Below are 22,363 nucleotides of genomic sequence, written 5' to 3'. Positions count from 1 at the left end.
TCACTTCGATGCCATGTACAACCTCGGGTTCCTCTTCGATAATGGGGCAGAAGGAGTGGAGCGTAACGCGGCACGCGCGAGTGAGTTGTATGGAAGGGCAATCGAGAAGGCTGACAACGTCGATGCAATGTACAATCTCGGGGTCCTGCTCGATACTGGCGCAGAAGGAGTGGAGCGTGACGCAGTACGCGCGATGGAGCTGTACGAAAGGCGATCGAGAAGGTTGATCACGCCAGCGCGATGAACAACCTCGGGTTCCTGCTCAATAATGGCGCAGAAGGAGTGGAGCGTAACGCGGTACGCGCGATGGAGCTGTATGAAAGGGCGATCGATAAGGCTGATCACGTCGATGCGATGTACAACCTCGGGTTCCTTTTCGATACTGGGGCAGAAGGAGTGGAGCGTGACGCGGTACGCGCGGCGGAGTTGTATGGAAGGGCGATCGAGAAGGCTGACGACGTCGATGCGATGTACAACCTCGGGGTCCTGCTCGATACTGGCGCAGAAGGAATGGAGCGTAACGCGGTACGCGCGATAGAGTTGTACGAAAGGGCGATCGAGAAGGTTGATCACGTCAGCGCGATGAAAAACCTCGGGTTCCTGCTTGATAATGGCGCAGAAGGAGTGGAGCGTAACATGGTACGCGCGAGGGATTTGTACGAAAGGGCGATCGAGAAGGCTGATCACGTGAACGCGATGTACAACCTCGGGGCCCTGCTCAAAAATGGGGCAGGAGTGGAGCGGAACTCGATTCGAGCGAGGGAGTTGTGGGAGAAGGCGATCGATAAGGCTGATCATGTCGACGCCATGAACCATCTCGGGTGTTTGCTGTACGATGGCGCGGAAGGGGTGGAGCGAAACGCGGCACGAGCGAAGGAGCTGTGGGAGAGGGCGATCGACAAGGCTGGTCACGTCGAGGCGATGTTCAATCTCGGGAACTTTCATTCTAAAGGTACGGAATGAGTTGTGCTTGTCGGAGTACGACGAGATGGCGATCGACAAGGCTGACCACATCAGTGCAATAGTCAATCTGGGTGCCCTGCTATAAGAAGGGGAGGTGGGCATCGAGACTAGCATAGTATGCGCTATGGGATTGCGGAAACGTGCGATGGTGAAAGGCATTTCCGGTAACGCGACTTGTGTTCTTTCTTGCGATGATAATGTACCGCCGCCTAAGAGGCGGCGGCGGTTGACGGTCGCAGTTGTGCGTGTGTGCGTGTGACAGGTGTGCGTGCTGTACATGGGAATGATGACACTAGAGGGTTTACGCAAAAAAATGATTTCATTATAAGGCCAAATGCCGTGAAACGTATGCCACCAACCATACGTGTCTCTCAAAAAGCTGCGGAAGGCAAGTCATTTTTCGCTAATCCGACGAGTTAGATGGCCTTGACCGTCCAGGTCGGGGTCCAGGTCGGGGTGACTTTTTTTAATGTTTTTAATGGTGGATAGTAGTAGACGTAGAATTCCCGAACACGTGGGAGCGCTACAGTGGCGTCGTCGATCCCGAGCCCAATGTCACTCGAAACTTGAACAACAGTTTTATTGGTCAACGCAAAGTAAGTATCAAAAAAATTTCAAAAATTCAAAAAAAGTTGTATCTCAAATTCTATCTGCCTCGAACGACTTCATTGCTTCAGTGCTGATTGCTTCAGTGCTGAGATGAACTTGAAAGTATGGTATCCAATCGAAATTTGGGCGGCAAAGCTCGTGGTCAGATTTGATTTTATTTTATTTTTCGCCAATTTGTTGGACCTGAAGTCAGGGGATATGTCCATTTCTAGTGCTCAATCTTGATTTTGGAATAAAAAGGGCAGATTTTTCGCTTGTTCAACTTTTGGGGTCACTGTTCAGTTTTGGGTACTGTACCCCATACTTGTAGTACAAGTCTTGTACGTAGCGGGAACGAGGGCGTGGAAGGAATGTTACTTGCACCCCTTATGCATTACAGTAACAGCGAGGATACAGTGAGGGCCACAGCGAGGATAGTTTTCTGCGGGAACGTGTAACACGTGTTCCAGCAGGGTTAAACTGGGTGACCGATGGCTTCGGGTAAGGGAGGCAGGAAAGTCGGCTACTTTGCCTTTAATGGAAACGGAGTACCGTTAGAGTACAGCTGAGTGTTTTCGATTAACTCCGAGTCGACGGTGGCTACAGGTGTTGGAGACTCGCCCGCAACTCTTCCGTCCCGCTCCGTCCTCCTTTATCCCTGTCTTCCTCCCTGGCTGAAGGAGAAGGCCCTCGCGGCGATGACGAATGCACTACTGTACACGTGTTACTGTTGTCCTATATATATACAATAATAATATCCAAAAATATGTTACATTACGCTGTCCGCGCCACTGCCATCGCCTTCCACCCCGCCCCCGCCTTCCTCAGAGAGAAGGCGGAGAGGGTGAGTGAGAACTTCTCACTCACCCTCGTCCCGCGTACTGCTGTCTGATCTGTCCCGCTGCAACGCCGCAAGTTGGGCTACCGCCTCCGCGTTGTTGTCTTCCTCGACCGCCATCTCGTACAACTGTATCGCCCGATCCGTGTCGCGGGCCACCCCGTCCGCCCCGTCCCGCAACATGTCTCCAAGACACACCATTGACTTGCTCTGCTTCCGTTCCTTGATGTCCATCTCAAACAGCTCCACCGCACGCACCGCATTGCGCTCCACCCCTTCCGCCCCGTCCCTTAACGTCATCGCAAGATAGCAAGTCGCGTTACCGGAATTTCCTTTCGCCATTGCACGATCATACAATGCCACGGCGCGCACCGCGTCACGCTCTACTCCTTCGGCACCTTCTTCGAGCAAAATAGCGAGATTCACCATAGCACCGACGTGCTCACCCTTCTCGATAGCGCGCTCATACAGCTCCATACATCGCACTGCGTCACGCTCTACTCCTTCGGCACCTTCTTCGAGCAAAACACCCAGGTTCACCATTGCATCGACGTCGTCACCCTTCTCGATAGCGCGCTCATACAGCTCCATAGATCGCACTGCGTCACGCTCTACTCCTTCGGCACCTTGTTTCAGCAAAAGACCGAGGTTATACATCGCACCGACGTGCTCACCCTTCTCGATAGCGCGCTCATACAGCTCCATAGATCGCACTGCGTCACGCTCTACTCCTTCGGCACCTTGTTGCAGCAAAATAGCGAGATTCACCATGGCACCGACGTGCTCACTCTTCTCAATAGCGCGCTCATACAGCTCCATAGATCGCACTGCGTCACGCTCTACTCCTTTGGCACCTTCTGAGAGCAAAACACCGAGGTTGTACATCGCATCGACGTGCTCACCCTTCTCGATAGCGCGCTCATACAGCTCCATAGATCGCACTGCGTCACGCTCTACTCCTTCGGCACCTTGTTGCAGCAAAACACCCAAGTTCACCATTGGCACGACGTGGTCACCCTTCTCGATAGCGCGCTCATACAGCTCCATACATCGCACTGCGTCACGCTCTACTCCTTCGGCTCCTTGTTTCAGCAAATTACCGAGATTCACCATGGCACCGACGTGGTCACCCTTCTCAATAGCGCGCTCATACAGCTCCATACATCGCACTGCGTCACGTTCTACTCCTTCGGCACCTTCTGAGAGCAAATTACCGAGATTCACCATGGCACCGACGTGCTCACCCTTCTCGATAGCGCGCTCATACAGCTCCATAGATCGCACTGCGTCACGCTCTACTCCTTCGGCTCCTTGTTTCAGCAAATTACCGAGATTCACCATGGCACGGACGTCCTCACCCTTCTCGATAGCGCGCTCATACAGCTCCATAGATCGCACTGCGTCACGCTCTACTCCATCCCCACCTTCTGAGAGCAAAATAGCGAGATTCACCATGGCACCGACGTGCTCACCCTTCTCGATAGCGCGCTCATACAGCTCCATACATCGCACTGCGTCACGCTCTACTCCTTCGGCACCTTCTTCGAGCAAAACACCCAGGTTCACCATTGCACCGACGTGGTCACCCTTCTCGATTGCGCGCTCATACAGCTCCATACATCGCACTGCGTCACGCTCTACTCCTTCCCCACCTTCTGAGAGCAAATTACCGAGATTCACCATGGCACCGACGTCGTCACCCTTCTCGATAGCGCGCTCATACAGGCCCATAGATCGCACGGCGTTACGCTCTACTCCTTCGGCACCTTCTTTCAGCAAAACACCCAGGTTCACCATTGCATCGACGTCCTCACCCTTCTCGATAGCGCGCTCATACAGCTCCATAGATCGCACTGCGTCACGCTCTACTCCTTCGGCACCTTGTTTCAGCAAAAAAGCGAGGTTATACATCGCCTTACAGTTTTCATTCTCTTCGATCGCAGTCTCGTATAGAAGTTTGGCTTGTGGAGCGTCACGACCCACCCCTCGTGCCCCTAGCTGGAAAAGAACTCCAAGGCTATTCATGGCGTGTCCGCTTGAATTCTCATCCTGACTTCCCGCATATTGTCTCTCTCTCGCACACCAAGGAGCCCCCTGTCCGGCAGTACCCAGCACAATCCAAATTCCTTCTCTTGAAGACAACGTCGCGTATTCGCTTATCATGCGTTCCAGTAAAGCCTTGCCAACAAGATCATACGTCATATCGTCACACTCGGTCACCTTTCCTTCGGAGAAAAAGGCCTCCTTTCCAGCACCATCACCTTTTGCCTCCCTCGACTTCACATCCCCGCCATTTCCAACCGCCAAGTCCGAAAAATTGGCAAGCTTGTCCAACTGATTCCATTTCCGGGAACACACAATCGCTTTTCGTATCCATGCATGAAATTTTCGAAGGTTTCCGGCCACGTCAAACTCAATCGCATCTTCGAGCGCATCTACGAACAAATCCACGATCACTCCATCACAACTCTGCTCCATCACTAGCTTTGCAAACAAATCAAACAACTTCTCAAACCCATCGTCACCGCGTGTTGACGTAGATGTCAAGCTTGTATGCAACTTAGCATGAAAGAACACTTTGATCATTTGCGCCGCTTCTCTCAAGTTCGATGTCCTCCCCGCATGCATCCCTGTCGGCCCCCCTTTCCTCAAAAGCTCCACACATGTGCACAGAGCGCCAATGTCATTCCTCTCCAGTGCCGCTACCTTGAGCAGAAAAATGGCCCGCCCGAAATTTTCATGTCCTCCGCCAATCAGATTCTCGGCCTTACGAATCACGTCCTTGGTGTCTTCAGTCTGGTTCGACAGCGCCGTGCCACTTTCCACAACCCTCGTGCCTTCTATAAGTGCTTCTCTCACAATGAGACACCCATCACGGATCGACTCACGCTTTGCTTCTGCATACCCGACAGAGCGTCTCCTTCCCACCATACGGTCGACACTGTAATATATTTTCTTGTTTCTCACAGCAAGGGACCCTGGCTGCCGTGTCACGGCAAACTCCACCAGCAGTTTCTCACTCTCAACTTCAAGTTTGCAATGTTTCGTTCGGAACGGTTCCCATCCCGCCCACGTCACAAACTCATGCCCACTCTCCCTTACCGCTGAATCCACAATCCGCAAACCAGAGTCTATTGGGAGTCTAGACGTACGGAATTCCACTGCTTCCATTTCGTGATTCTCTTGCCATCGCTTTAGGCCCTCCATGCGCCCCATCGCCGCATCTCGCCACCACTCCCACTCGAACACCCCCTCTGCACCATTTTCCCCACGACGTAACCGTACACTCACTTCATGCACATGCTCGCTTGTGTACTGGAGTCGAACATCGAGCTTAGTCTGTTGCGGGGCGCACATCGCCGTTATGGTCAACTCAACCGTCTTGATCCTGCCCGTCTGGTCTTGTGCTTCTTCCCCGCTTCCCAATACGAGAGTCACACAGCTCTCTCCTTGCTTGATCTCCACTTCTCCCGCTTCCCTCGACCTCTGTTGCTCCCCAGCCCCTCCAATCCCACCTTCCATCCTTGTCACTTCGATCGCAGGGAAACTAAGTAGGCATAGTGCCACTGCCCGTATCGCACTCGGGCACCCTTCAGCTCCACACATTCCCTCTCGAACAATGTTTTGCAACTCCCATACCAACCGCGATTGGACCCCACGATCTTTCAGAACACATTTCTCACCTCTCTCACAAACCGTTTGTGACAGCTCTGCAGACAGACCCCCGACTTTCTCCCACATTGTTTTCCTTTCTCCACTTTTAAACAAAACAGGTCTCCAAGCCCTGGCCTGTGCATCTTCGTTTCCCTTCACCCATCCTCCGAGTCTTGTTCGTAGGCTTTCAAGAGAATGACCCATGAAAGTCAGCGTCTGCTCTACATGTTCAAACTCTTGCAGTGGTACACCAAACTGATATGCAAGCCTCGCTTCTTCTAACCGCACATGCGTTGTAAATACACCATTACTTTTCGATTCAATTTCATCCGTGCATACCTCGTCACCGTTCAAAAATGCTCCAGTCTCTGTCGTCTCTGGTCCAATACAGCGCTTCTCCCAACGCTCATCTTTCTCAACCATAAATCGTACCTGACCCCCGGCCATCAGTGCCAGCCCGCAATCCATCAGCTCTCCGATCTTCGTCACCATTCGGTTCTCACCCGACACCAAATGAAAGCACCATTCCGGCAGCGGGAACGCACTCAGACTGGCAATGCTTCTCCCCTGCACAACTTCCCCAAGGAACTTCTCCCCGATCCCCAGCTGCTCCCGCAGATTCTCCATTGCAAAATCATTGTGCGGCAACGACTCGGACTTACTTTCCTCCCGCTTGGTGTTCTGGGCCTCCTTCTTTGACATGACTTCACCCCCCATGTTCAGCAAGATCGCCAGCCACTCTACTCTCTCGATATCAAACCCCTCGATTTCTTTCCCAAACGAAACCGGCATGTCCTGCATGATCCCCGACAGTTTCAGAGCGTACGACCTGTACCCCTCTTCAGGTGACTCCATCACATTCACCTGTTTTGCATCAAACGGCAAACCGCAGCCTGACTCGGCTACTTTTTGCAATAGTTCTGTCTTCGACACAACTGAGTCCTCACCCAGCGGTACGCAACGTCCCAGCCACAGCTCTAATCCAGCCGTGGCCAGCACTCGGCTCGCCACGTAGTCCCGTCGATTCTTGTACTGCTGCATATTGTTCGAACTCGACAAATCTTCGTCGGCTTTCGCTGCAAATCGAAACTCCTTCATCCACCCTCCCAGTCCTTGAGCAGCAAACGCTACAGACCACCGCAGCCAAACCTCCTCCGGTTCGTAAGGCACCCGACGCACTTTCGGCACACTCTTTCGCCCAAAGCACCACAACACCGTATAATACACGTATCGGATTGGTATGGACAGAAGACGCTGGAGAACAATGTGGCCTTGCGATGAGTCCGTCGTGATATCCATGTCTTCGAACTGCATGTAACAACGGGCATTTCCATGAAAAAGGCGATTCTCGATGAGTTCGTCGCTGACTAACAGCTCATCCGCCATCTCATCCGCAGACAGGACCTTCGTTTTGTCCTGGCCTTCGTTCTTGCCCTTTCCTCGCCTACGCTTATCTTTGCTCTCTTTGGCATCTTTGCTCTTTTTAGCAACCGGAGGCTTATAATGAATCCCCAGCGCCCGCAGAGCTTGAATACTCTTGGAAGCCCACGTCACAAACATGCGAAGCTGCCACAAGCCCCACGCTGTCCGCAAGAAATACAGCAGCGCAAATAGCAATGCGACAATCGCCGTGAACATTTCCTTGGTATCGTTCCCATTTTGAATCACAATGTAAAATAAGATGTAAAGAGCTGGGACACCGCTGAGGAACAGGTTGATGTATCCTGCGTTGCGTACGTGGCGTGCCTTGCGCCACGCCGGTGAGATAAAGTCGAAAGCTGTCAACGCGGTCCACGGCAGGAAGGCCGCGAAATACGCAAACAGGACGATGTAGAAGTTGTCCTTGAGATGGTCCAGCACCATTGTTCAGGATGACGAGTTGGCGACAAGGGAAAAGATGTGATGTGAAGGAGTATATTTTCGAAACGTCTTGGGGGGCAGATGGCGGTTGCGGTCGGTCTTGCTGTGAAACGAGTTGATGTTTTTCGGTAGGTAAGGGGTGGAATGCGTTTAGCTTGCGGAAGATGGGGGAGGCAGGTACGCGAACGGGCCGGCCGTATGTTATACGTAAGTTATGTGCGGTGTCGTTTGTCCATTTTGGTGCACGACTTACCGTAAAGACAGAATCAGGCGCAAAGGGGCCGGTGGCCATTCACGAGGCCACAGAAGAGGTTGAAGGTGATCTCGAGATGGCAGGCATGCGATCCAACAAGGCGGGCACGGGCACACTTGGATTTCGCCAAGGGATTCAACGAGGGCTTGTTGAGATAGGGCTTGTTGAGATAGGGCTTACAGTATTTAATTGTCCAATACGAGTTCCCCACAACAATCAACATCACCAGATGTTTGGCTCATGTGAGGCATGGGAGCCTTCGCCTGCCTCAGATGCACACCGTCGTAAATTTAATTTGATTATCTATATCTCCCAGCGGCGGCCGCTGGGAGATATAGATAATCAATCCACAGTGGAATCTGGTGCGCGAGTTACGCGCACCAGATTACACTGTGGAAGACAATCAGTGGCCTATGTAGGCTGCTGTAGACAGCAGGTATGTTTACAAGGGTATGATAAGGTACACATTAAAATACGTATTAAAATCACGGTGCATATCGCGAATGATAAAAAACTTTATTTACAACCAGGGAGAACCCGCCTCGCATCCCTCGCATCTCGGCATCTCCAGCGCGCCGACCCATACCCCAAATTTAAATTGGCTAAAAGCTGTAGATCTAGGGCGATCGCTTGCAGCGCCAATCACAGAATCTCCCATTTAAATTATGTCCAGCGCCGGTACTGTACAGTAGCAAGCTCAGCGTGTCCACTGTCAATCTGGTCCCGAGACCAACAAAGAGAGTTAAGAGAAAAGTATAGACGAGTGTTTTCGATTAACTCCGAGTCGACGTTGGCCACCGGTGTCGGAGACTCGCCCGCAACTCTGCCGTCCCGCTCCGTCCTCCTTTGTCCCTATCTTCCTCTCCTCTCCCCGCTCCTGCTGTAGAAGAAGGCCATCGCGGCGATGATGAATGCACTACTGTACACGTGTTACTGTTGTCTTATAAAATAATAATTACACCGCAAACATTTACACTAAAAATATGTCATTACGCCGCCTATCCATGCGGCACTTTCCTCCCCCACTGCCCACGCCTTCCATCCCGCCTTCCATCCCGCCTTCCTCTGTTCTCACTCACCCCTCGTCCCGCGTACTGCCATCTGATCTGTCTCGCCGCAACGCCGCAAGCGTGGCTACCGCCTCCGCGTTCTTGTCTTCCTCGACCGCCATCTCGTACAACCGTATCGCTCCATCCGTATCGCAGGCCACCCCGTCCGCCCCGTCCCGCATCATGACACCATTGACTTGCTCTGCTTCCGTTCCCATGTCCATCTCAAACAGCTCCACCGCACGCACCGCATTGCGCTCCACCCCTTCCGCTCCGTCCCTCAACATCATCGCAAGATTGCAAGTCGCATTACCTGAATTTCCTTTCGCCATTGCACGATCATACAGTGCCACAGCCACAGCTCGTACTCCATCACTCTGTACTCCTTCGGCGCCTTGTTTCAGCGAATTACCGAGGTTCACCATCGCATCGGCGTCCTCACCCTTCTCGATAGCGCGCTCGTATAGCTCCATAGCTCGCACCGCGTCACGCTCTACTCCTTCGGCTCTTTGTTTCAGCAAATTACCGAGGTTATACATTGCATTTACGTCCTCACCCTCCTCGATAGCGCGCTCATCAGCTCCATAGCTGGCACCGCGTTACCCTCAATTCCTTCGCCACCTTCTGCAAGCAAAACACCGAGGTTAAACATCTCAGTGACGTCCTCACCCTTCTCGATAGCGCGCTCAAGCAGCTCCATAGATCGCACCGCGTCACGCTCTACTCCTTCGGCACCTTTTGCGAGCAAAAAATCGAGGTGAATCATCGCATCGACGTCCTCACCCTTCTCGATAGCGTGCTTATACAGCTCCACAGATCGCACTGCGTCACGATCTACTCCTTCGGCACCTCTTGCGAGCAAATTACCGAGGTTCACCATTGCATCGACGTCGTCACCCTCCTCGATAGCGCGCTCATATAGCTCCATAGATCGCACCACGATACCCTCAACTCCTTCGGCGCCTTCTGCTCGCACGAGCAAATTACGGAGGCTCACCATCGCATCGACGTCTAAAAGGCAAGCCAGGGATATCTGGAAAATGTATGTCGTTTCTTCAGGTGATCGGGTCTACAGTGACCCGGTCACCCCGACTTTATGGCAACCAGAACAGGGCTCCGGTGCGCGCCGCTCCGCCGCGCTGATTAATCATTAAATCTACAATGGTACGCACCCTAAATCATCATCAGCCAACCATCGAGCGATGGCGGCGGCCATGGAGCCTTTTCATTGGACTGTTGGCTCTCGCCAAATTTCAGGCGACAACCTGCGCTCAACACCCGCGACGCAACTTGATGGTGTGTGCAAGAATATAATTTTATGACAAGAGCGAGAGCCGCGGAGGATAGCCAACCGTCGACAGCCACCTCTCGACAGCCCCCCCTCGACAGCCAATCCTCGACTTGCTTGCGTAAAACTTTACTGTCTCAGCCAATCCTCGACAGCCAATCCTCGACTTGCGTAAAACTTTACTGTCTCGTCAATCTCGTTCTGCTCGTAGCTCCCTGTGCTTCCTTCATTTGCGCACATACCGTACCCTTGGAAGGGTGCATGTACAAAACCGTGAAAAACGGCATCAGCCCGTCGCGCTCGGCGCGACGATGTCTGTGACATCCGTGAGCGGGCATGCCGTAGCTGTCCGTGAGGAGCCGAATTTTAGTGTGAATTTTGCCAGGCGACTTTTATCCAATTTGTCTGCGAGCTTGACGGCATACGCCTAAAAGGTAGCGTGAGGCAAGCTTTTATTGTATTCCCTGACCTTTCCTTAGCTGACGCATCGCACACAACACGTCTCGTCTTTGCACGCCTCACAATCGAAGCAGGTGATTGCGGAGGAGGTATCGGTGGGAAGCGCTACTGTTGTAATGTGAAGATGCTCCTGGCGGGAGATCAGGAATAGCTGTGGGCACTACCATCGCGTGGTACGCGTGTTTCCAGAACCGAGCTTTATCGCGCCGCAAATATGTCAGGTTCTCCCCCAGACACAGCACGATCCGCTTCGGGTCGTAGTGCGTCGCGTCGGAGTAGAACGGCAGCGCGCGCGACCGCGACGGCCACCACAGCGCAACCAGCACCACCGCGAGCCCGGTCGACCGGCCTGTCAGCACGGCCTGCAGCGCGGGGAGAACCACAGGGCAAAGATGATGCAATGTGTGACTTGAAGGACATTCTCTAACTCACATTGGTTCGACAAAATCAAAGATGCACCTGGCGGAGGCGTGGAGAGCGACTCGCTTCTTTCACCTTCTCTCCCCGACAGCAGGGGAAGTAGTCGGAAGCACGCTCCCAGAACAGTATCGCTGGGAAGGGAAAGTTTTCCTCAGTGCGTTTGCGTCAATTAAATGACTAGGGCGGCGCAAGAGAACGAGCAGGAGTGGTTGAAGTGGGCGAGAGACTTCGGCGATCTCGAAATACCCCACCCCTCCGTCTGGGTCACCTCCGTGCCGCCAAAATCAATTTTCACACTACAGGGGGGGGTCGCTCAATAGTGCCTACTTTAGTAGTGCTTCCCTCTATATAGTGCTATGGCTCACCCTCTGGCACAGGTTATCATAAGCTCACACGTGTATCATCCGGCATGGTTCAGTACTCAAAGGATGAAGTTATTTACTGTAGTTGTGTTATACAGGCTTTGTTGTGTTTGTGATAGCAGTGTGCTTTGTCCCCAAATTTATGTATTTGAGTCTCCTTTATATAGTGCCATCCCCCCAATAGTACCATAGCTAGAGGTATGTCACGCTATAGCACTATATCGTAGGAGGCACTGTACTGTAGCATTTAAACTTTCCTTAAAATTTTGCTCCTACAGGGAGGGGACTCTCATTAGTGCCGCATTTGCTAATGCCACCCTCCCATTAATGCCGGCCAGACGTACGAACACGAAGAGTGCCACGTGTCACACGGGTCCAGGTGTTATGTAGCCGTTCGTCCGTCGCGCGTGAAAACATGTGAAAGCGGCATTCCATTCGCCGAACAGCGTTCACAGACCTTAGCTTGTCCTCCTTATGGATCCGGTTCCGGAAATAAAAAACGCAACGCGCAAGCGCCTGACAATAGCGTAGAAGCTAGACATTGCAGATCTGCTCGAAAAGGGACACTGTACCGAAGCAATGAGCGGCAGTTCGGCATCGCAGGGCGCACCGTGCGAAACATCAGCGCAACTGCTCCCAAATTACTCCGCGTAGCCAACAAGAAGCCCAATCACTGCAATTGAAGACCCGTCAGGCCGTATGGGTCCCAAATCTAGAGGCTAAGCTGCTCGGATTTCTCATGTGGAACGGTGGGTAAATATTGAGTCCGACGAAAGTGTGGTAGAGGCGTTTGTTAATGATGCCATGGACGTTTTTGAGTCAGTTCAGGGTGTGACGAACACAACTACAACGCAATCAAGTGATGAAGATGGGAGCACAGAGGACGCGAGAGAGCGAAGGACTGTCCCCTCTATCGTTGAGATTGCGGAATTGTTTGGAGAGCTGCAAGATTTGGCTACCGAATGTCAAGTTTCAGACGCTCTATCGTATCTGAGGTCCGCAAAGTGCGCGTTTCTCACTGCAAAACACGACAGAGACCCAACGCGGAGTAGGCAGACGTTAATTACCGAATGCATGAAAATAGATGTGACGACGTCACCTATTAATGCCGTCTCCCAATAGTGCCAATGTTGGGGTCTTACACAGGGCGGCACTTATGAGTAGGGCCCTCTGTACCTCACGGACTGGTAGTGGAGCAGGTCGTGAGCACAAAAGGCAAAAGCGCACCTGATTGCTGAGAAGGTGCATATGCTCTGCGGGAAAGGTTCAACCCTGCGTCGAACTTTGGCTTGCTCTTCTCTCCGCCACCCATCCTCAAAACCTCCCTTCCACCTTGCCACACCTTGCCACAACCGCATATGAGGCATTCGTATGAGTTCATTATTTCGCACCCAACCTCTTCTCTGCTATCTTCACCCCTATCTTCACCGCTATCTTCACCGCTATCTCACTCTTCCTCAATTTGATTTACCCCACACCGACCAACTTCTTCCCCCTCTTAAACCTTCCTTCGCCTTCCTCCAATCGGGCGCGTACAACTCATCTACACTTTCCTGCAACACGCATCATACTTCTTGCACGCTACACCGTCCACGAAAATGGGTAACACCCATTTCATACCGAGCGGCTGCTTCTGACGCAGAGTCTAGATCTTTTCATGCCATTCATTCCACATCCACTTACACGCCGCTGTGTCCCATCCAAGGGATAACCAAGGGATACGGCGTGGACAACGCCTAGACATACCCCACGCCTTCAGTTCTCGTCGGGAACGATGCATTTCGCGCCCACAACCGCAATCGGCAGTGCTCAGCTCATGTATATTGCAGTGTATGCTCCTGCAATGCAAACACACATCATACCTACATTACTCCATGCACTCAATATTGCTTTAATGCTGATTTACGACAGCCTCCAACGCAGGGTTCGAGATCTTTTATCCCATCTCACTTCCACAGCCACCAATCTACTGCTTGTTCCGTCCAACAGATACAAGGGATGATGCCTATACAGTTACAGGGGGGGGTCGCGATATAGTGCTACGCTGTGTCAGTGGGGCCGAAAACGGCACTATATCGAACCAGGCACTGTAAGATAATGAGATTTACACCATTCATTGAAAGGGACCACAGCCACACCGCCCGCCCCAACGCCCACCCCGCTGTACCCCCACCCCCCCCCCCCCTTCCCCCCCCCCGTTGCGCCCGCCCCACCCTTCCTTCCCGTTTACTCCTCCCGCCTCTCGCGCTCACCGCTCGTTCCGCTGTCTGCCGCCCGATCTGACCTGCTCCAACGCCGCAAGTTTGGCTAAAGCCTCCACGTTTTTGGCTTCTTCGATCGCCATCTCGTACCAGCGCTCAGCTCGATTGGCGTCCGCAGCCACGCCGTCCGCCCCGTCCCGCATCTTATCCCCGAGACACACCACTCATTTGTTCTGCGTGCGTTCGTTGAGGTCCATCTCGAACCGCTCCACCGCATGCACCACCGCCTTCCGTGCTAACCCTTCCGCGCAAAACCCTTCCGCACCAACCCTTCCGCGCCGTCCCTCGTTGTCCTCGCAAGATTGCATGTCGCTTTACCGCCATTGCCGTTCACTATCGCTTGTTCGTACAGTGTCGCAGCCCGTACGGTGTTCGTCTCGACGCCCTCCTCGCTCAGTTCTGGGAGGATTTCCGCGTCCTTAGACAGCAGACGCTTCCTAAACACCGCCCATTGTACCGCCGTTATACCCCTTGTTCATCATTGCCCTTAAATACAACCACATCGCGCGTGTCCTGTTACGCGGCACTCTTTCTGCGCTATTCCACAGCAGGTCCGCGAGACTGACCAACGCGGGGATGTCAGCGGCCTTGTCGATCGCCCTCTCCCACAACTCCTTCGCTCGTACCGCATTACGCTCTACTCTTTCTGCGGGGATAACGGTGTCGATGGCGACCCGGCCGCCCCACCTTATGTTAACCAGACCCTCACCTTGACCATAATCCTTCGCTTACCGTTTTAGTAATTACAGGGGGGGGTCACGATATAGTACCATCTTTGCTAGTGCCAGCTCCGATATAGTGCTACCCTTCTGCGGGTGGCACGAATTTTGAGCCAAAAACGAAGGGTCTCCAGATAGGCAAGGCAGTTTGATGGACGTACTGCCCGAGAGCCGCTGCCGCCGCGGAAAGATATTATGCAGTTGCTTACTAAAATAGAGACTATGGCGGAAAAAGGCAGGATCGATGATGCAATTGGACATCTGCAAAAGTGTAGGCTGGCATTTATGGCTGCGAAAAAGGAGGAAGTCAATGCGACGGCTCGGCAGCTACTAATAACAGAAATGCTTGATTAGACTTGAGTCTGTAGTACAGATCAAGCATTTACTTTGCATCTTCACTACAGACTCTGTAGTGAGGGTGACCCCACCGCGCCTTGCCCAAAATCGCAAAAAGCAGACAGTTGTCCTCCGGTAATTGGATCTACTATCTTTTAATCAAGCCGCGCTTTGGGGGAGGTGGTGATTCAGAGATGAACCCCACCGCGCCTGTAACACGATACATCTATTCATATTCAGGGTCACCCCAATTAGGCTACAAGTATGTCGTAGAAATACATTTGGCGCAAAGAAGCAAGCTACTGCACGCGTCTGTTCCACAATTGGCGGCAACTTTTGCTCGTCACTTGCCCGCTCTCCATAATATGTAGGCTCCTGTTTGGGAATTATCAACTCGGCAAGTACACCACGCTTTCAATTCGCGGCGTTCTCAGACACTGCGCTCTCAGCAACGCACAGGGCAAGATTCTCCTCGTCTGACCACCCCAGTCCCTTACCCTTTTTCCTCACTCTTAATGCCGAGTCATCAGTCCTAGTAACCACCTCAGCCATTGCCTGCACTTCTCAGAAGACGAGAAGGAGGGAGAAGATGGGAAATGTCCACGAGCGAAGGCTGCACAACACTCCTTTTTGCGTCCCACACTATTGATGGGACTTCAGTCAAAACAGCCCCAAAGCCATTTGGAAGAGCTTTGGTAGAGCTGTAAGCACATGAAATTCAGATGTTTTCTGTACCGTTACTATAGAACGAAGCTCGCCCAAACGGCGCTTTGGACAAAAATCTCGACCAAATAATTTTGGTTTGGAAAAGAATCCTTCCCAAATTCTAAACTTTAGGACAAATGGTGGCGCGGTGGGGTTCAAAATTTCTTCCATCGGTCCGAACTTTAGTCCATCGGTCCAAACTTTAGTGGTTGGAATTTTAGGACAGAAATTTTGTTGGCGGTGGGGTCACCCTGAAGATGCAAAGTATGAGTGATGGCATGGCGTCCTGCGAGATGCAAGGGCACTCCCTTGCAGTGGCTGCAAAAAAGCCGTTGAACAGGAAAAGTCGGCTTACTGTAAGTAGTTTTTGTAAAGCTAAATTACAAGAGATGACACACGTGTCATCGAGGGGCGCATGCACGGCGTCAAGGTAAACTCTGCGCTTCTCTTCACTCTCCCCTGTCTCGGTACTTGGCACGGGCAGGTGGTGAAGTTCTAGCGGGGACTGTGCCGTTTGTGAGTATACTGAGGCCATGTCCAAGTTGTCCGCAGAAGCGCCGCAGAGTATGGAAGAAGCTTCCATTATCGCCGCCGAGCAGAATCAACCAGCGGGTCCTCAGCAACATGGTGATGGAGAGGCCATGTTCAAGCGAGCCAACATGCTGAGGGACGGCGGCGACGGAGTTGAGAAGGACGCCGCACGAGCCGTTAAGATGTACGAGGGAGCGATTGAGGAACACGGTCATGTCGGCGCAATGGTGGGCCTCGGCAATCTACTGACAGAGGGCGCGGAAGGGGTCAGCATCAATGCACAGCGCGCTGTGAGGCTGTATGAACGCGCGGTGCGGCAATACGATGATGCGGACGCAATGGTGAAACTCGGAAACCTGCTGGCGGACGGGGCAGAAGGAGTGGAAACGGACGCAGTACGGGCTGTGGAGTTGTATGAAAACGCAATAGACAAACATGAAAATGTTCGGGCGATGGCGAATCTTGGAGTCCTGCTGGAGGAGGGTGCAGAGGGAGTGGAGAGAAATGTGGGTCGGGCTGTTGAGCTGTACGAGCGTGCGATCGAAAAATCTCATGATTGCAACGCGATGTTCAACCTAGCAAATTTATTGAGCGAGGGAGGGGACGGGGTGGCACAAAATTCAGCGCGGGCTGTGGAGCTGTACGAGAAGGCGATTAAGGAGCACGACGATGTTGATGCGATGGTGGATCTTGGAGTCCTGCTGGAGAAGGGCGCAGAGGGAGTGGAGAGAAATGTGAGTCGAGCTGTCGAGTTGTACGAACGTGCGATCGAGAAATCTCATGATTGCTACGCGATGTCCAACCTAGCAGGTTTGTTGCGCGACGGGGGGGACGGGGTGGCACAGAATTCAGCGCGGGCTGTGGAGCTGTACGAGGACGCGATTAAGGAGCACGATCATGTTAAGGCGATGGTGGGTCTTGGAGCCCTGTTGGAGAGGGGTGCAGAGGGGGTGGAGAGAAATGTGAGTCGGGCCGTCGAGTTGTACGAACGTGCGATCGAGAAATCTCATGATTGCAGCGCGATGTACGACCTCGCACTTGTATTGAGCAAGGGAGGGGACGGGGTTACACAGAATTCAGCGCGGGCTGTGGAGCTGTACGAGAAGGCGATTAAGGAGCACGACGATGTTGATGGGATGGTGGGTCTTGGAGTCCTGCTGGAGAAGGGCGCAGAGGGAGTGGAGAGAAATGTGAGTCGGGCCGTCGAGTTGTACGAACGTGCGATCGAGAAATCTCATGATTGCAGCGCGATGTACGACCTCGCACTTGTATTGAGCAAGGGAGGGGACGGGGTTACACAGAATTCAGCGCGGGCTGTGGAGCTGTACGAGAAGGCGATTAAGGAGCACGACGATGTTGATGGGATGGTGGGTCTTGGAGTCCTGCTGGAGAAGGGCGCAGAGGGAGTGGAGAGAAATGTGAGTCGGGCTGTCGAGTTGTACGAACGTGCGATCGAGAAATCTCATGATTGCTACGCGATGTCCAACCTAGCAGGTTTGTTGCGCAACGGGGGGGACGGGGTGGCACAGAATTCAGCGCGGGCTGTGGAGCTGTACGAGGACGCGATTAAGGAGCACGATCATGTTAAGGCGATGGTGGATCTTGGAGTCCTGCTGGAGAGGGGTGCAGAGGGGGTGGAGAGAAATGTGAGTCGGGCCGTCGAGTTGTACGAGCGCGCGATCGACAGAAGTGGTGATGTCAGTGCCATTTACTATCTCGGACTCCTGCTGGACGATGGGGCGGAGGGAGTGGAGAGAAACGTGGTTCGGGCCACCGGATTGTTCGAGCGTGCGATCCGGGAAGGGCATCATGGCGGCGCTATGTGCCAACTCGCATTCGTGATGATGAATGGAAGGGAGGGTGTTCTGCGGGATGAAGTCCGAGCTGCGAAACTTTTTGAGCGCGCGATCCTGGAGCACAGTGATGTGCACGCGATGACAGGGCTGGGCCTGCTATTATCCTTTGGCGCGGCGGGAGTGGAGAAGAATGTAGTTCGCGCAATAGAATTGTACGAACGCGCGATCGACGAGGCCCAGGATGCCTTTGCTATGGTCGAACTGGCGCGCCTATTGCAGGATGACAGATACTGGGTGCGGCCGAATGCAGCGCGAGCTGCAAAGCTGCTTGAGCGCGCGGTTGAAGAGCACGACTACGTCGAGGCCATGGTGCAACTCGGGGAAATGCTAGTACAAGGCACAGGGGGAGTGCGGACGAACGCGGCTCGTGCGGCGCAATTGTACGAGCGCGCGATCGAGAAGTGCCATAACCGCGACGCTATGCTTAAACTGGCTTGCCTGCTGCGGGACGGAGCGGACGGGGTTTCGCGGGATGCAGCGCGAGCAGCGAAGCTGTTCCAAGCCGGGATGAACGGGCGCGACGGAGGCGAGGCGATGGAGATTCTCGGCCGACTGGTGCAGGACGCAGCCGGGCGGCGCTGAGCCCAGCACGAGGCAGACGGGGCCGATGCACGGGTTCCGGCAATCTGAAAGGGGGGAGGCGGTGGACGACTGCGCGGGTGACTTGTTCGCCGACGTCGCGTGCATCCGCGACGTGGGCACGCCTGCGAAGGAGAGAGGGGATGGCATCCTTGGTGTCACGCGGACGGCTGCACAAGTGTTCCGTTTCGACATGTAGAAAACCTCGTTGATCGCTATTATGCCCTCAAGGGTAATGGATTTGGCAATGGCACCATGGGTAGGTACGATGAGCGACGAGGCTGAAGAGGAATGCAAGACTTGGACATGAAAACATGGGACTGCTAGTGCAATGTGTTCTCGTGACAGTCGGGCCCCACTCGACAGCACCCTGGTCTCAGATAAGCGACGAGGCTGAAGAGGAACGCAAGACTTGGACATGAAAACATGGGACTGCTAGTTACTCTCGTCAAAGCTGCGTCCCCCTCGACAGCGTGCTGGCCTCAGGGGTCGTCTGGGTCTTCAAAAAGGAACAAGGCGGGATGACCGCGGAGAGAGGAGCAGCATCTGGGATCGGCATGTCAGGGGACGCTGCAGCTTGTGCGCCACGTATCCAAGTGTACACGTGACATTGGCCCCTGTTGAATTCTCTGCTGGAATGTGTCTGCTGTGATGCAGCGGTTGGCTGAAACAGATCTTCGGAAAATTACAGTAGATCTAATTGATACAGGGTTCGAGATCTTTTATCCCATCTGTAAACCTTGATGGGATGCGAGGTCCGGTCTTCTGAAAAGTGGTAGCGGTACCGAGTTTATTTTCTAAGTGAGCCCTCGGGACTTATATGCTAAAGAAACTACGTGCTCCCAAACTCCAGGGCAGTGTTCTCTACTGAATCAAACTAAAAACCGCTGACCGGTATTGACCGGTATTCTCTCTGCAGCTTGAGGGAAGAGGCTGTGATGACACGTAATGCAGCTTCTGCACTTACACATCTCACTTCCACAGCCACCAATCTACTGCTTGTTCCGTCCAACAGATACAAGGGATGATGCCTATATAGTTACCGTACTTCTCACAACTCTCGCCAACGCCCTATCATACCTATTCACCAGTCGTGTAACCTCGATAAATGTATAAGCGTGTGCAATCTGGCACCACTTTGAGCAGTTATTCAAGTGGAATCTTTTCAATACACTTGAATCCATCTCTTACTCCTTTCCCGCTACACGACCAACACCGCAGTCCCCATCCCCTGCTTGCTAATAATCATACCGCGATACCATGCCTATGTACCTCTGTCTCGGCAGTCATAGCGTATTCAACTCACTTTTACTGCACCACACCGCTTGCCAACATGACCGCCAAAGAACACATGCGGCGGAACCATTCATTTTTACACCCTGTGCATTCACAACTATCGCGGAAACAATACGCATACCTCAACTTTAAACCATCCCGCCTCCGATTTCTCTATACGATTGCGCCCGGTGCGTCCTCCTGTGGAACCAATTCCAGGTGAAAAGCGCAATTTGTGACAGTGGTGAAATTCACTAGTACCATGTTCACCATTACCGTACAATACGCCTTGCAAAGTAAAAGGATGGGTGCTGCCCTTTTTCCTGCATGCAAACGACGACCTCAAGTGCCACTTCAATGCTTATCAGTTCGGTGTTGTAAATATGCGCACTGAAAGGTTATCGCAACAGTAATTCCGTCTCCCATGCGCCAAGCAACAGAGGGTCAATTTTGAACTACCACAACCAAAACCTCACAACCGCCTACGCACCAAGCTTTCGTTTCTGAGTCAATCACACACGCCGCTAGCAGAACTATCATCATGTAGACCCCTGCTTTCATCCTTGTCTCAAAAGCAGAATATTCAGAAAGGAGTCCAACATCTTTTGAAAAGCCGAGAAAACCCTACTCGAAAAGATGCAATGCTTGAATTTGAAGCTGGTTTGAATCAGCATTCCTCTGCAAGCGGATTTTAAACCGCTAGTGTGTACCCCTGGTCTCAGATCTGTTTTGACGGAGCAATTTGGGAGCGTTCCCAGAGGGTCATAGTAACATTCGTAGAGCACGAATCCAAGATAATCCATCCCCTCTGTCCTTCACGTACTTCCAAACTGCGAAGCCCAAACATCTGTACACTTTTGGCAAACATGCATCATACTGATTCATCCTATCCTTAATTGATATGTTCCAATGCAGGAATAAACAAGTCAAGATGTTTAGTGCCATCAGTTCCACGCACTAAAGCTCTACATCCACCAGCCTGGCATGCAATCCAAGGATGTAGCGTGTTGCGCCTATCCATTACTTATCACGCACGTATAATACCTCTTCAATTCACTAACACGAAAACAATCCAAGCTCAAGGGTAAGCCGCGTACCAAGACTCGAGCTTCCAACGCCTTTGACCAAGAGTACATGCTCCCGCCAGCGAGAAGATCTGTCCTCGTCTCATGTCTGGAAAACATAGCTTGAAAACACCCCCACGTGCTGCCATCTTCTCCTTCAACCTTCGCTTTCCTGCAAGCATACCTGTTCCGCACAAGGAAGCTGCCTCTAAATCTCACGTCGCACATTTCTATATCTGCAATCACCTAGAGAGTCATGCATACGGGGATGCAGTGCGGTAAAATACCCCTAGCATTCAGGGGGTTCTCTAATTCTTGCGTTCTTGTAGGGCCCATGATGAGTGGGTAAAGCCACGGCAAAGCGCCTGCTTGACGAATATAGTGGCGCATCCTAAAAGACTTCCAGATTGAGAACGATTGAAGCCATCTACTGCATTCGCCACGAATGGACGTTTCTTATAGGTGTATGCGCAGAGAAGCGATAGAAACAGTTATGTTGCAACAATTCCTGCTTCAAGAGGAGGAGCTTCTTTACAACATGCGAGACAAATTTTCTTCACTGTTGAACCCCGTCCTCATTGCATCTTCATTTTCTTCTCTGTTCGACCCTTGTTATTGTTCTGGCTCCTCCTACTTGTCGATCCTTCAGGGGCTCGGGAATCGCAGCTCGTGGAGGTTTCGCCAGGCTTGTCTTCCCGAAATGGCGCCCGAAGTGCTCATTTCTGGACACTTCGCGATTGACATGCATTTCGGAATACAGTCTGGACACTTCGCGATTGACATGCATTTCGGAATACAGTGGTATGATTTTTTGATTCGCACAAAATTTACAATTCTCAGGGACGTCCTCGCAATGTACAGTCATAGCATCGTCATGGGGAAGGGGGAAGAAGGTGTTGAACGCAACGCAGCCAAGGCTGTGGGCCTCTACGAGCGAGCAATTGACAAGGGTGAGCATGTCGGGGCGATGGTCAATCTTGGTCTCTTGATGGCAAGCGGCGCAGAAGGAGTAGAGCGTAACGCGGCACGAGCGAAGGAGCTTTGGGAGAGAGCGATCGAGAAGGCTGATCACGTCGAGGCAATGTACAATCTCGGAGTCCTGCTCGATAATGGCGCAGAAGGAGTGGAGCGTAACGCGGTACGCGCGATGGAGCTGTACGAAAGGACGATCAAAAAGGCTGATCACGTGAACGCGATGAACAACCTCGGGCTCCTGCTCGATAATGGCGCGGACGGAGTAGATCGTAACGCGGTACGCTCGATGGAGCTGTATGAAAGGGCGATCGATAAGGCTGATCACGTC

General features: G+C 52.7%; 6 protein-coding genes; 3 read left to right on the top strand and 3 right to left on the bottom strand.

The window, feature by feature from the left end:
• On the bottom strand, positions 1-1,242 carry CHC_T00005036001 (hypothetical protein). Its single transcript, XM_005716427.1, has one exon. It carries the CDS (start codon positions 1,240-1,242, stop codon positions 1-3), a length of 1,242 nt encoding a protein of 413 aa, XP_005716484.1.
• Positions 1,243-2,047: 805 nt separating this feature from the next.
• Positions 2,048-6,535, bottom strand: CHC_T00008809001 (Sel1-repeat containing protein). XM_005716426.1 is given in 2 exon segments: positions 2,048-2,410; positions 2,411-6,535. 1 exon segment carries the CDS (start codon positions 6,533-6,535, stop codon positions 2,411-2,413), a length of 4,125 nt encoding a protein of 1,374 aa, XP_005716483.1. The 3' UTR covers positions 2,048-2,410.
• Positions 6,536-6,599: 64 nt separating this feature from the next.
• Positions 6,600-7,058, top strand: CHC_T00005035001 (hypothetical protein). The gene has a single exon (XM_005716425.1). The coding sequence runs from the start codon at positions 6,600-6,602 to the stop codon at positions 7,056-7,058; it is 459 nt and encodes a 152-aa protein (XP_005716482.1).
• Positions 7,059-9,421: 2,363 nt separating this feature from the next.
• On the top strand, positions 9,422-9,793 carry CHC_T00005034001 (hypothetical protein). The gene has a single exon (XM_005716424.1). The coding sequence runs from the start codon at positions 9,422-9,424 to the stop codon at positions 9,791-9,793; it is 372 nt and encodes a 123-aa protein (XP_005716481.1).
• A 3,046-nt stretch (positions 9,794-12,839) lies between these two features.
• CHC_T00005033001 (hypothetical protein) lies at positions 12,840-12,965 on the top strand. The gene has a single exon (XM_005716423.1). It carries the CDS (start codon positions 12,840-12,842, stop codon positions 12,963-12,965), a length of 126 nt encoding a protein of 41 aa, XP_005716480.1.
• Positions 12,966-18,469: 5,504 nt separating this feature from the next.
• CHC_T00005032001 (hypothetical protein) lies at positions 18,470-19,141 on the bottom strand. Its single transcript, XM_005716422.1, has one exon. The coding sequence runs from the start codon at positions 19,139-19,141 to the stop codon at positions 18,470-18,472; it is 672 nt and encodes a 223-aa protein (XP_005716479.1).
• Between the last annotated feature and the right edge of the window lie 3,222 nt (positions 19,142-22,363).

This window comes from Chondrus crispus, genomic scaffold, assembly GCF_000350225.1.
Source record: "Chondrus crispus Stackhouse genomic scaffold, scaffold_266, whole genome shotgun sequence".
Taxonomy (NCBI): Eukaryota; Rhodophyta; class Florideophyceae; order Gigartinales; family Gigartinaceae; genus Chondrus; species Chondrus crispus.
This window is presented reverse-complemented; position numbering and strand designations above follow the sequence as displayed.